We start from the raw sequence: 16,335 nt of genomic DNA on the forward strand, positions 1-16,335 counted from the left end.
AAAATTAAGGATGTTGTTTCCTTTGAAATTTAAATATTTACAATGCCTTTGTTGTGGTGAAACTAGATATTAAAGGGAAAAATACAAAAAAATTAAGATCCATAAATTGTTTCACCTCTCAAATCATTTTTTTTTATCTGAAAAAAATATATCTGAATTAAAAAATAAATATAAAAGTCTTAAATAGGTAAATTTAATGTTTTTTTTTTCTTTTTCAAGTTTAAAACACACAAAAAAAGTATTGTTGAAATTCATTTTTTTTTTATTTAAGCCATTCCTGTAAATAAGTCCAGGAAAAAAGTAATTTGATTATACAGATTTCAGATTCAAATACTTATAATTGAGGGAAGTGCAGGGATCTAAATAAAGCAGCAAAGGTTAGCTACTGATTTTAACCTTATTTCCACATTAACCACACAGGTACGTTTGTGATGTCCAGACATGCAAATCTAATTTCATTACTTGCAAATGACATCACAAACCTCTTAATATCTAACATTAACATCCCTAAAAAACACTTTACAGCCTGTTTTTTTTTTTCAACAGTATGGGCTAAGTTAGGATTTGATTAGGCTTCCTCATAGCACAGCATTTCCAGTTTCATCCCTGAACCCCACACAGCCCACACACCGAAATCTGTGGTCTAACCGTCCCGGTCTCTGCAGCCGCACTTCTCCTCAGCTGTTTCATTCACAGAGACTGTTTGAATGGGAAGTGAGCAGCACTGTGGAAGTTTCCTAACTTGTGTCACAATCGTAGAGAAGTGGCCCTCATGTTCCTCTCTCGTTCCTCTTCCTGTTCCCAGGTCGGCGACTTCCTCTCGGGCCGCTCTCCGCTGACCCTCGCCCTGCGCGTGGGCGACCACATGATGTTCGTGCAGCTGCAGCTGGCTGCGCAGAACTCAGGTGTTCAGCAGTCTGCAGCCAGAAGTCCTTCAGGCACGGCCAGGATGCCTACGGAGCACTGCGGGGGCGGAGCCAGGCACATCCATACCCCGCCCACTGCACACAGCAACCCGAGGGCATCACCTGGACACAACGCCCACCCCGCCCGCTTCTCACCCCCCTCCAGCCCCACCGTTCCTGCAGGCTCCGCCCCTCAGCTTCATTCAACTGCAGGGGCTTGCAGCCCTGCGCCCGGACAGTCCACACCCTGCCCACAGGTAACACAAGCTGGAGGACTGGGGGCTAGTAGTGTTTAGTAGGGGGTGGTGTTGAGTGTGTAGAATATCATAATTAACTCAAAAACTCAAAAAACTTTATTTTGCAGCAACTAGTCTGAGTTATTCCATAACTGCATTATCCAGGCATTGTTTAGGCATTATTTATCTAATAAAAAATATTCCATAACTGCATAGCATTAATCAGTAATTAGTATGATTTTTTATGCAACTACTAGACACAATTGAGTAACTAATATGAATTATAATGTACCTGCCAGACATTAATTAGTATTATAGCACAGTTAGTTCCAATCCTGCAATGTGATTGACTGAGAAGCATTCTATGAGTGCCGTTATCAGCCGGTAATGCACTGTAGCCGAAGCTCTACATGTATTACTCCACCAAATGCAGGTAACCAAGCAATGATGCAGCGCTTACAAACCAAATAGAGCAGCAATGGAACTATTTATTTTCTTGTCTTTTTTAACTTAATATCTTTTATATACTGTTGTATAATTAAGCAATAATACAATCGTGCTATAACATGTAATATTAGCACTGCTTTGATGATTTACGGCACAGCAGTGCCAATAATACATGTCAAAGCACGAACCTCGAGTGTATTATGGCTTAATTATTACACTAAATATATTATGAATTATTCTGTAACTGCTTTGCCTTATTTAGTACCTAGTATGACTTATTCCATAACTTCCAGCCATTTTTTTGTATTATCCAGCCATTGTCACACATTATTTAGGCAATATTTTGGCAAGAGCTAGTATAAATGATTCTGTAACTGCAATACATTTTACAGCATTATTTTGACATTTACAGGCATTTATTAAGCAATACTCAACAAATATGCATTATTCCATAAGACATAAGTCAGCTAAAATGAATTATCCAGTAACTGCTTTGCCTTATTTAGTACCTAGTGTGACTTATTCCATAACTCCCAGACATTTTTATAATACTATACAGCCATTTTCAGGCATTACTTTATATTACTTATATTTTGAACTAGTATGAATTATTCTTTAGCTTCCAGACATTTTCCAGTCTTATTTAGGCATTTCCAGGCATTATTTAAGCAATATTCAATTAGAATGCATTATTCCCTAAGGCATAATTCAGCAGCTATGATGTAATCGTTATCCAGTAACTCCTTTGTCTTATTTAGTACCTAGTATAAATAATTCCTCAACTGCTAGTCATTATTTAGTGATGTGTATTATCAGTATTCTGCAGCTTTTTTGTAGGCTTTATTTAGGCATTATTCAATAGTACAATAGTACAATTTATTCTGTAACTGCCAGGTTTTATTCAGTGTGATTCAGTATCATCCAGGATTTTTTTGGCTTTATTTAGCTTTTATGGAACTATGAATTATGAATGAATCTGTAACTGCCACACAGCTTTCATTATTATCCAGCCATTTTCTGGCATTATTCAGGCATTATTTTAGCCAGTGTAAATTATTCTGTGAATGCAAGGCATTATTTATTAGGTAGTAGTTGTTTAATAACTATAATAAAATGAATAATTGTCATTTAGGGTCATGATCTGACCGGCCTGTCTGTATCCCAGTGTCCCAGCTTTAGTTTAGTCATCCAAAGACCTGTTAAACCTATGCATGGACACTCACTAACAAGATGGCTTGGTTTTCACAATATGCAATAAGCACAATATACTGTATTTATGTATTTTCAGGGTGAGTGTGGAAGTTCAAACTTCAGCAGCAGCAGCAGCAGCAGCAGCTCTGGCTCCAGCTCCAGCTCCAGCTCGTGGCCCAGTCGTAAACCAGGCGCTGTGATCGAAAGCTTTGTTAACCACGCCCCTGGTGTCTTCTCAGGAACCTTCTCAGGTAAGCCAGGTCCTCCAGTACTGCAGTCTGGAAGGTATTTAGTGTATGTAAACTCATTTAACTGTATGCATTTTTTTTAAGCAACTAGTTATAAATTGTAAATGTAAATTGTTATTTAAGAACAGTATGAATCCTGACTTTCATATTTCTCATGTTCACAGATAACAGTTAACAGGTTTAGCTTTTGAAACATTAAAATGATTCATATATTTCCTGTATATTTCCGATACAATAACACTACTCTTCCCCTGCAGGCACTTTGCACCCGAACTGTCAGGACAGCAGTGGTCGTCCTCGCCGCGACATCAGCACCATCTTGCAGATCCTCAACGATCTCCTGAGCGCCACACGTCACTATCAGGGCACTCCGCCCGCACTGGCACATCTCCGCTGTCACGCACAGGGCCCTGCTTCCCCCCGGACGACCCCACCCACATCGCCCTCGCCACCAGCCTCGCCCACTTCACCCTCCACCATACAGCTTCCATCACCTCCAGCTTCACCTTCAACACCGTCACCTACCTCAGAGAGGCCGACTCTCAGCGGCCACAGCCACAGTCGCATCAGCAAGCCCACCGGTGAGTTCAAGAAGGGGGTCACACTATCACACTAAAGGCCACCAGCCCACACACACACACCTAATACACACGCACTTGCGCTCGAGAAACATTTACACATGGAGTTCCCAGCAAAGAGGTGTTTAGTTCATACCGCTTTAAGAGACCACTTCAGTTTCTGAATCAGTTTCTCTGATTTTGCTATTTACAGGTTTATGTTTAAGTAAAATTAATATTGTTGTTTTATTATATAAACTACAGACAAAATTTATTCTAAATTACAAATAAAAATATTGTCATTTAAAGCATTTATTTGCAAAAAAAAGAGAGAAATGGCTGAAATATCAAAAATAGATGCAGAGCTTTCAGACCTTAAATAATGCAAAACGTGCATCTTGGCATGTTCTCCTCCACCAGTCTTACACACTGCTTTTGGATAAGGCATGGCATTGTTCCAGTAGGTTAATTCCTGTTTATCTGTTTTTTTGATGGTCATAATCTATTGAATCCTGTGCAGAACTGCAACAGGTGCAGCTTAGAGCAGCTGACTGATCTGTAAAAGGCGAATTCATTAGAAGAGGTGTCCACAAACCTTTGGACAGTTATAGACTTAATGTCTGTGTGTGTGGGTGTGTGTCTGTGTGAACCTTGGTGCCTGTCTCTGCAGAGAGCGGATGTGTGTACAATGGCAAATTACCAGTAAGGAATGTTTCACTTTTGATTAGAACCCCCTGTGCTAATGAGCTGATTACTCTCTGGAGGGTGTGTGTGTGTATCTTTGTGTGTGTGTGGGCGGTTGGGTCTGTGTGTTTTTGGGAATTTGACTATTAAAAAGCTCGTCCAAGTAGTTCCGCCCTTAAGTCCTTTCCCCCAGTCCTCCACATTTTCCTGCTGTTTCCACTGTTCTGCTCCAAATCTCTAACCTCATCTGTGAGGCACGTATACACACTCCCCGCCAGTGTGCTTTTGCCTTTATATGGAGCAGTCTGAACACACACACACACACACACACACACACACACACACACTCCCTCGCTCGCTGGCTGGCTGCTGACAGAATGTGCATTGTGGGGGTGTTGACAGAAAAGAAGCGAGTGCAAAAGTGAACCTTCATTCCTGAAGCGTTTTGGGTTGCGTTAGACTGTCTCTGTGGTCAACGATGCATTTAGCCTTAGACTTCAGTTCCGAGGAGGAGCTTTTGACTCAGACACACACCGACACACACACACACGCACGCACCAGCCGACACAGACAGAGCGGTTAAAGAGAAGAGGAAGGACAGGCTTGAGTCAGGGCCTCTCTGCTATGTTTGCATTCCTCTCATTCACTCCACTGATTCATCCTTCAGAGAACACACACACACATACTTTACAGTGTCTTTTAGACACTGTTGGGACATGGGTACACGTATGCGTATACACTGTATATATAATCTGTCCTATAGTAAGTCTAACATACTTATATATGTGTGTATATAAGTGTTAAAAGCTGTCTCAGACATTCCTTGGAAACCCTTATTGTATGTGGACTAGCATTGTCCTGCTAAAATATTCAGACACATGGCTGCAGGTTACACATGCCCTGCAAATACTATTGAGCTTTTATTGTGCCTTGTATCATTACTAGTGATCTAAGGGACCGACTGCCATTTGCAAAAGTTCCCCAGATCATTTCACCAGCAGTGTTTTGGGGCAGTGTTTTAATCTGCTGCTGAAAAGGCAAGATTTAAATGATTTAAGTCACTTTTTATTCACAGAGACTTCAAATAAAGGTTATTGTGGCAGACTGATGGATAAGATACTGTATTTTACACACTGTAAAATTATAAGCTGCACTGTCAATATATGTCTATTTACGTCTTGTTTCATACACAAGGCGCTCCTAATAATAAGGCGCATTATGCGACACTAGTAAGGAACAGGGGTGCCGCCATGTTTCCCTTCTAATTCAACAGGTCTCACCGCTGGGGTATGGGGGGGGTAGTTAACGAAGTTTAAGTAAAGCTAAGCTAAGTAAACAAAACTGTAAAAGCTGAATGTTAATCTACACAGATGTCTCTCCTGAAAAAAGTTTATTATAAGCATTTACCATTATTTACAGTAAGCTTAGGTTCCCGAATTTCTCCAGCGCTAAGGTTGGAGCATTAGCATTAGCGGCTAACCGCTAGTTGGGTTAGCCAAATAAGAGGTACTTACAAAGTAAGAAATTTACCCCATACAGTATATATGTAAGTACCTCTATGTAATTATAATATGCCCACTACATTATGCATATGTAAGTAACTATGTCCTGGAATGTAATTACAATATTACCATTATATCACACACACACACACACACACACACACACACACACACACACACACACACACACACATACACACACAGAGCAGGGGCCCTGCCGAAACGGCCAGAGAGTGACCTAGTATTTGCAGTGAGCTGTGTGTGCCTAATCTCTACAGATCACAACCGTGCTGCTGAACATTTAATCTGTTCCGTTCACACACATGCGCAAGCCCACACACACACACACTCAGAAAATACACTCTCGCACACCTGAGTGTGCCGGTTTTCCTAGAATGAGTGTGTGTGAATAATTTAGGGGCTCTGGATCACAATAGCTATCCGTATGGGCTCTTTGGGGCCAATAGGAGCCTGGCATGTGGATGAGAGTGTGTGTGTGTGTGCATGTGTGTGTATGCTCAGTGGAAACATGCTGATGAAGCTTAAATGATGCATGAGGCGAGGCCGGCCGCAGGGCTGTGGAAAGAACAGACCTCCTCCTCTCTCCTGCGCTGACCCGTGACCCGGTCCTGTGCCAGGCCGGTTCTGGTGCTGCCGGTTCTGAGGCCGTGCGTTGATTACTAAAACAAATGGAACCGGTCCTGTAAGATAGCATCTGCTGGCTTCGCTTTCCTCGCTGCTCTTTCAGCTTTCAGAGTCAGGTGTGTGTGGGGGTGGGTGTGTGTCTACAGTAACGCTTGTAAAGTTTGGACACACCTGACTGAAGGCCTGATGATTTTTCTTTTGGTTTTCTTTTTTTTGCGTTCTTAAAGAACCTCATGATGGAAAACTGAATTAGTATGTAAATCTTGATCATTTCAAAATACATCTGTCACACTACAAGTTTTTTACTGTTCATTTGGGGTGTGCCATATCATATCGTACGCAATAATATCACCAGCATTTTCGAATATCGTGAACGATATACCCTGAAATATCATGCCATATCACCAGGGTACTACTTTTTTTTTTTTTTTACTGTTTTTAGCAAAATAAATATTCACACTGTTCTCATTCCCCACTATATATCTACTAGAGACAGATAATATCTGTTCAGTATCATTTATTTCACTTTAATCCTGGATATATGGAGATATTTTTTTGTAATATCTCAGTTAGGGGTGTGCCATATCATATCATACACAATAATACAATTTTTAATTTTCATTTTGTAGTAGTAGTTTATTCATAAACATTTATTAATTCAGTGTTGTTGTCATATCGCCAAGAGTGTCATTATCGCGAAAATACCATTAAATATTGTGATATATTATTTTAGGGCCATTTCGCCCATCCCTACTCTTCATATATGGAAATTTCCATGTATGAAAACATATATTTAAAATCTTTGTATCTCCTTATATTATTATATAGTCTACCAGAGCCTACTCCCACCCATCATGCTTATTACAATATTCAGGAGTGAGTGCTTTCAATCAGAAGCCAATCAGAATGGAGCTCATTTAGCTCATATCAGTCTTAAAGGAACAGTATCAGAAACTGCCTGTTTATTCCTAATTCTAAGGGATTTAAAATTGTGACGTAAAAAGCTTATCCATGATGTTTTTGGAACATAAAGCCGTATAAATAAGTGGACTTATATTAGCAAAAATAAAATATGTATGTATCCATATTTTCCGTATTAGTTCTCTTCTATTCAGCTTGCTCAAGTGTAGTTGATCAATCAAGACATATACTACATAAAAAATACAAAATTATAATTATTTACCTTAAAGACTGTAAAATATAGGAGTTTAGATTTAACACTCAGTCAGTTACTGTTCATTTTAATGCCCCATTACATCTAAGACCTTTCAACAAATCAACAACCATATATCAACCAATATATTTCTCCTTTTTTGTGAGGAATTAGTGTTTTCTTCACTACTGTAAGTTATTTTAAGAAATATAATTCTAGAAATAATTATTTTTTAATATATAAAAGGAAAAAAATATATATATATATAAAAAGTGAAAGTGAAGCTAAACGGGCAGCACAGAAACTGAGGCCGGGCCGATGTTGAAACTTCACAAAGTAAAAGCAGACGGGAGAGAGAAGTGAGGCAGAGTTCACGTTTGCTCGTTATCTGTGTACTCTCTCACGTCCATAGCTGTGAGTTACGTAATGCTGTTTAATGCTGTATTTCCCTTAAACTGCGTTTTCACCTGAGGCTTTACATAAAGGCCTGATCGCAGATCAAGATTAATTAGTATAGATTGCATAATGAAAATAATAACAGTAATTGGAGATTCTAGGCGGATTCTGTTGATGTTAGCTGTGTGTTGGTAGTGTTGAGTACTGTCTGCTGTCTCTGGTGTTTTGTGATGTGATGTGATGTGATGTGATTTAGTAGGTGACTAACAGGAAGGAGTTACACATTTTGATTTCAAAAGAAACAATCTTACAGCAAATTAATTAATAAGAACATGTTTTGCAATTGGTGGATGTGGCAAAATGTTACACCCTGATGGTGTAAAACATTTTCACAATTTATGTTTAGTATTACAATATGTTTGACATGAATAAAATGCACTAGCCAAGAAAAACGTATTATTTTGCTTATTAACTTGCTTATTTGCTTTTAAGTAATTACTATTTTCATGATATTCTTAGGAACGTGTATTGTTTATCAAAATACCACACAATTGTTAGATATTAAAAATATATATATAAATAAATAATTATTTGCCTGAAAATGGCCTGACAGTTTGGCCAGGCAAAACAGCACATAAACAACTAAAAAAGTAAAAAAAAATATTAATTATTTAGTCTTATTGAATACAAATAAGCATTATAAAATATTTTAAAAGTAAAAAACCTTCGTTTAGGGTATTTTATTTATGCAAAAAAAAAAATTGGCACATTTTGAGAAAAAAAAGCTGCATTTTAAGCCAAATTGTTCTTCTTTTGTTATTTATTTTCATGTTAATTAATATAAAGGTGTTTTTTTTATCTATATGGTTGATGCCTCGCAAAACCTTGTATCTCCAAAATGTCAACTTTACCAGATAATGGGGGGGGGGGTTGTTCCAAATGGTATTTCTTTTTTCGATTTCTATTCCTATTGGTCCGTTCATCATAGACGTTTGACATTGTCATGTCAGGAACTACTGCCAGATTTACATAATGTCCAAAAGTTAAAAAAAAAAACTGAGATACAAAGTTTTTGTAGGACAGTGACAATATACAGTATATGTGCACATAAAGCACAAAGAAGAATAAAAACCTAAATAAATTAAATTTTTAACATTTTCTGTTAATATCTGTGATATTCTCAAAAAGTATATTGTTTATCACAATACCACAAATTAAAGACTGCAAAAATGGAGATACAAGGATTTTGCATGGCCGTGACAATAGATACAATATATAAATGCACACAGAACATTATGCTGAGTGTATTGAGTTTGTATTGATTGTATGATTTACAGAAACAGTGTTCACAGTAACTAATGTGGTTCTGCTCTCTCTGCTCCTCAGGTTTGCCCTCCAGGCAGACGGAGAATAAAGCGACCCGCTGTAAAGTGGAGCGTCTGCAGCTTCTCCTGCAGCAGCGGAGGCTCCGGCGGCGGGCTCGGCGGGACCCCCGCGGACCCTACCACTGGCTGGCCAACCGCAAAGCAGCCCGGAGCCACAGCAACAGCAGCCTGTCCAGCGAGGGCTCTCTGGACCTGGACTACGACGAGGCGCTGTGGAAACCCGACGTCCAGACCGACATGGGCTCTGAGTTCGTCCTGGCCTGAGACAAAAGTAGAGGACCAATGAGGAGAGGCCTCGGTACGCAGACAAAAGAGAGAATAAGAGAGAGAGAGAGGGATGGAGGAGGAAGAAGACTACAAAAACAGAAATATGGCGATGGAAGAAGGTAGAGCGTCAAAAACTATTAAACAGAATGGACTTTTGGACTTCTGTCGTTTGGTCATTCAGTTTGGATTGAATCAACTGGATTGCCTCAGAAAGACAGAACTGTTCTGATTGGAGGAACTGTTAGAACTTGAACACCTCTGGACCTTTTTTACAGACAGGAAGTGATCTGAACCCTACTGGATTCAGCCAAACCCCAAGACCCAATGTTATCTCATTGGGAGCACCCGATTCTGGCAATGGGACCCTCCTATATATTTTCTGTTCTTTTTTTTTTTTTTTAATTGGGACCCGATGTTGCGTCACTGGGCATTGATCTTTTCACTGATTTTCACGTAACCTTCTCAACACGGTGGTGGTGGTTTTAGTTTAGTTGTTACAAAATGCGTCATGTAGCATTACGAAGCAGGAATTCAGGTTTTCGTCTCTCCGGTTTATAACATTTTGCACACTCCTCGGTTTTTGTCCTTTTTGTTTTTTTTTGTTTGTTTTTTTTCTTTTTATCGACTTGTGAGCATTAAAGTCTTGTTTTTTAATGCCTGGAATGGACAGAACTCTTGACAAAAAAGCTAAAGCTATGAAGCTAAAGGTTTCAACGTCATCAGAAGAGAGCATTTATCACGAGAACACACACGTTCCTCATGTTTTATTGTTTGTGTTCATTTTTTTTTTTTTTTTTTATATTTTATTTATAAATGGAGCCATTTCTTTACCGTTTATTCTACACTTCCCCCCCTTAAAACACCTGTGCACATATATTGTCGTAAAACAAATAACTGTATCTGCTGGTTAAAGTATTAAGGTATTACAGTGCCTCCGTTTACCTTTTACTGTATTGAAGCGTCAGATATCGCATCTGAAGATTTCGTTTTTTGCTGCTACAAAGGACGATAAACCAAGAAGGGGTCTGTCTCTTGTCTGGTCATTCATCTCATTCATAACTATGACACACATATATATATTCCTACATAATTCTATGTAATTCTATGAAATTCTGCAGAAGTGCTGCAGATGCATGCTTGTCTTACACACACAAGATCCCTTTTTGATAGAGGGTTCGGTTTCAGTCACAGCTCTGTAGCCCCATTTTACAGTCGATCTGAAGAAAGCCAACAGTTTCGGATCCTTCTGGATTGTTCTGGATGACTTCAGGGTCTTCAGTCCTTTTTGGCTGCTCTTTCATCAAATGAAGCCATTCATTGAAATCAATGATAAATGAAGAGGATGACAAATACTCAGCAAAGTTTAGTTTGTTTCGTGCGCTTGGACCCATTTACCGCCTAACTGCCATTTGTTTCACAAGACTGGAAATAAAAAGAACATTTATATATGTTTAAAAAAAAAACAAGAAGAAGAAGAATGAAAGACGCTCGTCTGTTTCTTATCTTGGGTAGACGGACCTTGTGTACAGTGGCCTTATTTGACTTTAACGTGGTGAAAAAAAGTGCAGGCACTGGAGACTTTCTATGGACCCTTTCTATGCTTATCATGCTTTTTTTTTGTGTCCGGGCCGTCACTGCAAGGACACGACCGCTGTCTTTACGTGCAAAAAGAGCCTCGCTTTCAAGTTTGAACTGTGTGCGCGTGTGTGTGTGTGTATGTGTCTCTGTTTGTTGCCTTTTGTCACAAGGCGGCCCACAAAGAAAGACCTTTTCAGCCAGAGAAGAAGAAGAAAAAGAGACAAAAGCGAGCGCGTGCTGTTTTTTAGATCATGATCTAACGTCTGTACTGTAACGTCTTGAGCTTTTGTCTCCTGTTCATCCTGTCGTTTCACAGTGTTGCTCGTTTTTGAAGTTGAACCCTCGGTCTCCAAGATTAAACAAGTTTAAACAATTATAATGTTACAAATGTACGGGAATGATATCAAGAGGGAACATTTTTTTTTATCAGAATTGCGATTTGATGGATCTGATCCGCGGTATTGATGATCCATAAGATCCATAGAACCACAGAAATGGTTGTTAATAGAGCATTTAATGTACTGTACTTGAGAGTAGGGCTGCACAATATTGAGGGGCTAAAATGGCACTAATATATATATATATATATATATATATATATATATATATATATATATATATATATATATATATATATATAATTTATTTTTTTTTTTTTTATTTTTTTTTTTTTTGCAATATTTAAAAAAACATCCAGGGATTTACTCAAATTTCCAACATTTTATGAATTGTAGAAACATAAAAATATTGATTTCACAGATTTTTCACAGATGCCCACCTGAGAAAATAATCTCGTTCAGACAGGGTTTATGCATCTAATAAGAACATAATTTAAACAATATTGCCCAGAAACAACCTGTCTCTGGTAGATATGTTGTGAAAAATGGGGGAGAAAAAGGTGAATTTGCCTTTGAAACAAGCAGAAAAATGTGACATTGCACAACAAAATAATTTACATTTACCGAAATCCCTATATTGTGTTTGTGCCCATTGCAATTACAATGCAAAAACAATATATTGTGCAGCCCCTCTCAGCTAATGTACTGATTCATTTTGGACAATTTCCACTAAAATACAATACAAATAATAGAGCTGCAATTTGCATTTCATTAACAACACCTTGCAATAATATAGACAATAAGCACTTCTGTTCCAGAACCAAGTCCCCCAAAGCAAGCCCATGCCCAATCCCAGCCGTCTGCATGTCCCCGTTCTGAGAGAGGCTGAATTGAGTATGAGTAGTTGATAGTAAGGAAACATACACGTTTTGTTTAGATGTTGCTTTAATAATTGTGATGCTGTGATAGCAGTTGTTTTGTCCACGCTGCGTTTTCTGTTGCCTGTACTGTCTTGCAGTCTCACAGCAGGAGGCGAGGAGTCTCAGCTCGTGGTCTTGCGCTAGGCCAGTGTAGCACGTTTTTTAAATAACTGTTTTAATTTATAAAGCCGATCTGGTAACTGTGAAGAAACGGTATCTGACATTGCTTTTCCCTGACATTGCTGTTTATTTCCTCCTTCTTTTTTGTGTAAAAAAAAATTAAACTGATATTGTTAATAAAAAAAGGAGGGGACAAATGAAACAACTGATAATTATTTTTGTTTGTTTTTTGTTCATAAGCAATACATTTCAGTGTGGCTTGCTGTAGAACTCCTTTTTTCTTTTTAGGAAATAAATCTAAGACAAGAATACAATTTTGTTTCTATTGTCTTTTTTTCTGTTTTGCGAGTAAGCTAACCTGATGAAATTAAAATGGACAAAGGTGTTGCAACACTAATTCATTGTTTCTTCTGAAATCAAAAGTTATTAAAAACAGTCTAGGAAACAATCCCTATGATGACAGGCCTGAGTGAGAATCATAGTATGTATGCATGTAGGACTGTCACGATAAGATTTTTTCGTGGACGATGTATTGTCCCAGAAATGATTGCGATACATGATATTTTGGTAATTTTAGGACTATTAAATGCCACTGACATAATGATAACAGTATAGCATAAAAAAACAATTATACACTTTTAAAGACCACAAAATTTGATTTAATAATTTATTATAAATTAGTTTGGGAATTATTTACTTATTTCATCACCTTCTTTTGTCCACACTGTGTGTATGGAATCACAGTTATTGAAGCATTAATGGCTAAAATAATGTTCATTATTATATATGTGAAAAAACATACAAATAAACACAGTAGGCGATATCACGATTATCAAACATTATTGAGGTCATGTTCATTTATTGTATGATAAATCGATATTGTACTTATTGTGACAGGCGCTAAAGGTGCTAAAAACACTGTTGGTCAATAAGCATGCTACTTAAAAACTTCCAGTCAGGGCAAATCCATAAAAAATGATTTCTAATAGTCACAATGGGAACAACTTAAAGTAGCTGAATTTATTAGAGGACTGTCCACATTTGGACGTACAGAGTTTTTCCATTTGGTAAAATCAAATCTATCATTTAAGTTACACACCATCATCATATTTATAAAATCTGAGCAAAAAAGTTACTTTTTATCCACATTGAACATTGATATAGTGTTGCAAAATAAAATATTGCAATATCTATATATTTATATTTTAATATATTACATTTTCAATATACCCCTAGTAGGTAACAAGTGGACCAGCTTTCAAAATTAATAAATTATTAATGTCACACCAACTTGGTAAGATTATTTTGAAATGTGAACAATTAGTTAACAGCATTAAATGGTTGTTTTTAATCAGGATGTCCTTTCCTTCAAATTAAATTAAGTTTTATTTGTCTTAGTATTTCTACAGCTGATGTTGAGACAAAGCAGCTTCACAAGAAACCAATAAACACATAAACCCCAGTGAGCAAGCCACAGGCAGCAGTGGCAAGGAAAAACTTTCTCAAAGCTGTATGAAGAAAGCTTGGGAGGAACCTTCCTAAAGACTCAAGTATAAGGGGGGACCCATCCTCCTTTGGTTAAAACAACTTGAAAATGATAGATAAGTCACTATACTATTGTTTAAGTTTGATGTGTACTGATATATGGATTTATGGAACAGATAGAGACAGATAAATCAGGTAACATAAACATGAGGGCACACAGAAACACTGATTCCCATCCATTCCAGTGTTTACAGTGTGTTGTGTGCAAGCAGTGGGGTGATGTCACCAGCATCTAAGATTACCATAGCTCCCTATGTCCCTAAACCCTCAGATCTGCAGCCTTTGTCTAAAAGGAAATGTTATTAACCATCTTAAAATAGAAAATTCTGGTCTTGGGCTGGATATTTCATCAGGGCTGTCTACTAGTCTGTAACCAGCTTGATGACCAGTTTTAATTGGTAATTGATAGACCAGCTAATCAATCTCAAAAGCTCAAATTAGCTGGAAAACCCTTTCGTTTTCTTACGATGATTGGGCATGTTTCTGTTCAGGTGAGCAACTTTTCATAGACTTTAATTATCAAAATCAGCTCAGACCATCTGTAAAAGCTGGTCTTCATCCGGGGACTGTTTTAACAGTTTTGTGAAAACAGCAGCACTTGCACAGTCTGGTATCGCTGCTCACAATACACTCTGTGACAGGTGTGTGTGTGAGCCGTTGATATCGTTCACACTCCTGCAGGTGTGTGTGTTTGTCGGTTGTAGGTTTAGTTGTCTCCTCGGCTGTTTGTGGCTTTGAGTAGCCGTGACACCTCGGCGCAGCATGAGCTAAAAGAGGAATGAAAAACAGAGTCGCTAACAGTCAGCTTCTCTCAGAAAATGCTTTCAGATTACCACAGACTTTCACCAAGAGAGTTCAGAACACACGCAGCCTGTGTCGTAACACAGGAAAACACAACGGCGGCTTGATGTACGTCCACACATTTGTGAAAGAATAGTCCACGTTTCAATCGCACGCTATCATAAAGAATCAGTCAGCATAAACAAAAATCAAATAGAGACTAGGGGCGGGCGATATAGCTCTAAAATGATATCACAATATTTCATGGTCGATAACGATACTCTTGAGGATATGTCAAAAAAAAAATCACAAATACACTACTGCAACAAAATGATTGTATACGATATTATATGGCACATGCCTAACTGAGATATATATTTTTTAAAAATATGATAACTTTATCAGGTTTGTAACAGAAGTCAATGATCCAGAATGTCAAAATACTAATAATACTAATAACGCACTTCAAATATCTCCATATATCCAGGATTAAATAAAACAAAAGATACTGGACAGATATAATCTGTCTTAAGTAGATATATAATGGGAAAAACAGCACAAAAAAAACAGCAAAAAAGTACTATATCACCCTGATGTCATAATTAAGGGTGGGTGATATGGCACAATATTTCAGGGTATAATATCGTTCACAATATTAAAAAATGTTGGCGATATTATTGCATACGATACGATATGGCACACCCCTAATAGAGACCATATTCTCCTCACCCAAATGTAGCTGACTAGTCCATATCTGGTGTCTGAAGTTTGCTATTTCATTCTATTGAAGCAAACCTGTGAAAAAAAAGTAAGTTGACAAGAGATATTTCTGAGAAAGCCTTGCTGTGTGTGGATGAGCATTATTCTGCTGAAACGTGTCAGTTCCAACTCCTGCCACGAGAGGCAGCACATTTGTCCGACAACACCCTTGTCCGACTCTGCCCAGGCCTGGTGAACATTCTGCCCAACCGGTTCACCCCATAAACAAGTCATTATGAGCCTGAGCCCAATTTAAACCCAACATTTTTTAGTAAAGGACCATTAAGGATAATATTTTCAGCAGTAAATAAAACAATGATCAGGATGTATCATCAGATATTAAGGAAAGATGCTGAGTTAGAGCACTGGCAGCTCTTGTCAGAAGCGCTTCAGCCAGAATGTTCCTATTTTTGCAGTGAGTGGTGCTGCAGCATGGGCATGGAAGCTAGTATGTGGGACATTCCAGGATTTTGGTACATTTCAGGGGTGGTCACTTCTGAAAATGTGATCTTCAATTTGATCATTTTTAGTCATATATTTATTAAATACAGGTAATACACTATCAAAAAGTTTGATTCGTCAAGCTCAGGTATCAAAGCAGTTTTTTAAATTACATTATGCAATATATTTGGTAAAGAGTTGCGAGTAACAGGGTTGCAAATCTAGGCTAAGTTGTGGT

At 38.0% G+C, this 16,335-nt stretch overlaps 1 protein-coding gene across 2 annotated transcripts in view; it reads left to right on the forward strand.

Annotated features, from left to right (window-relative positions):
- Positions 1–11,064, forward strand: part of LOC103023125 (midnolin) — a 31,404-nt gene extending 20,340 nt beyond the window's left edge. The window contains exons 4-8 of one of the 2 annotated variants that reach the window (XM_022678920.2): positions 806–1,084; positions 1,121–1,162; positions 2,877–3,030; positions 3,285–3,608; positions 9,351–11,064. In XM_022678920.2, the coding sequence (XP_022534641.2) occupies positions 806–1,084; positions 1,121–1,162; positions 2,877–3,030; positions 3,285–3,608; positions 9,351–9,613 (1,062 nt within the window). In that variant the 3' untranslated portion in view covers positions 9,614–11,064. Of the gene's footprint in view, positions 1–805; positions 1,163–2,876; positions 3,031–3,284; positions 3,609–9,350 lie in introns of both variants that reach the window. The other variant, XM_022678919.2, reaches the window with a different exon arrangement.
- Positions 11,065–16,335: the final 5,271 nt, after the last annotated feature.

The sequence above is a fragment of the Astyanax mexicanus genome, chromosome 4 (assembly GCF_023375975.1).
Source record: "Astyanax mexicanus isolate ESR-SI-001 chromosome 4, AstMex3_surface, whole genome shotgun sequence".
NCBI lineage: Eukaryota > Metazoa > Chordata > Actinopteri > Characiformes > Acestrorhamphidae > Astyanax > Astyanax mexicanus.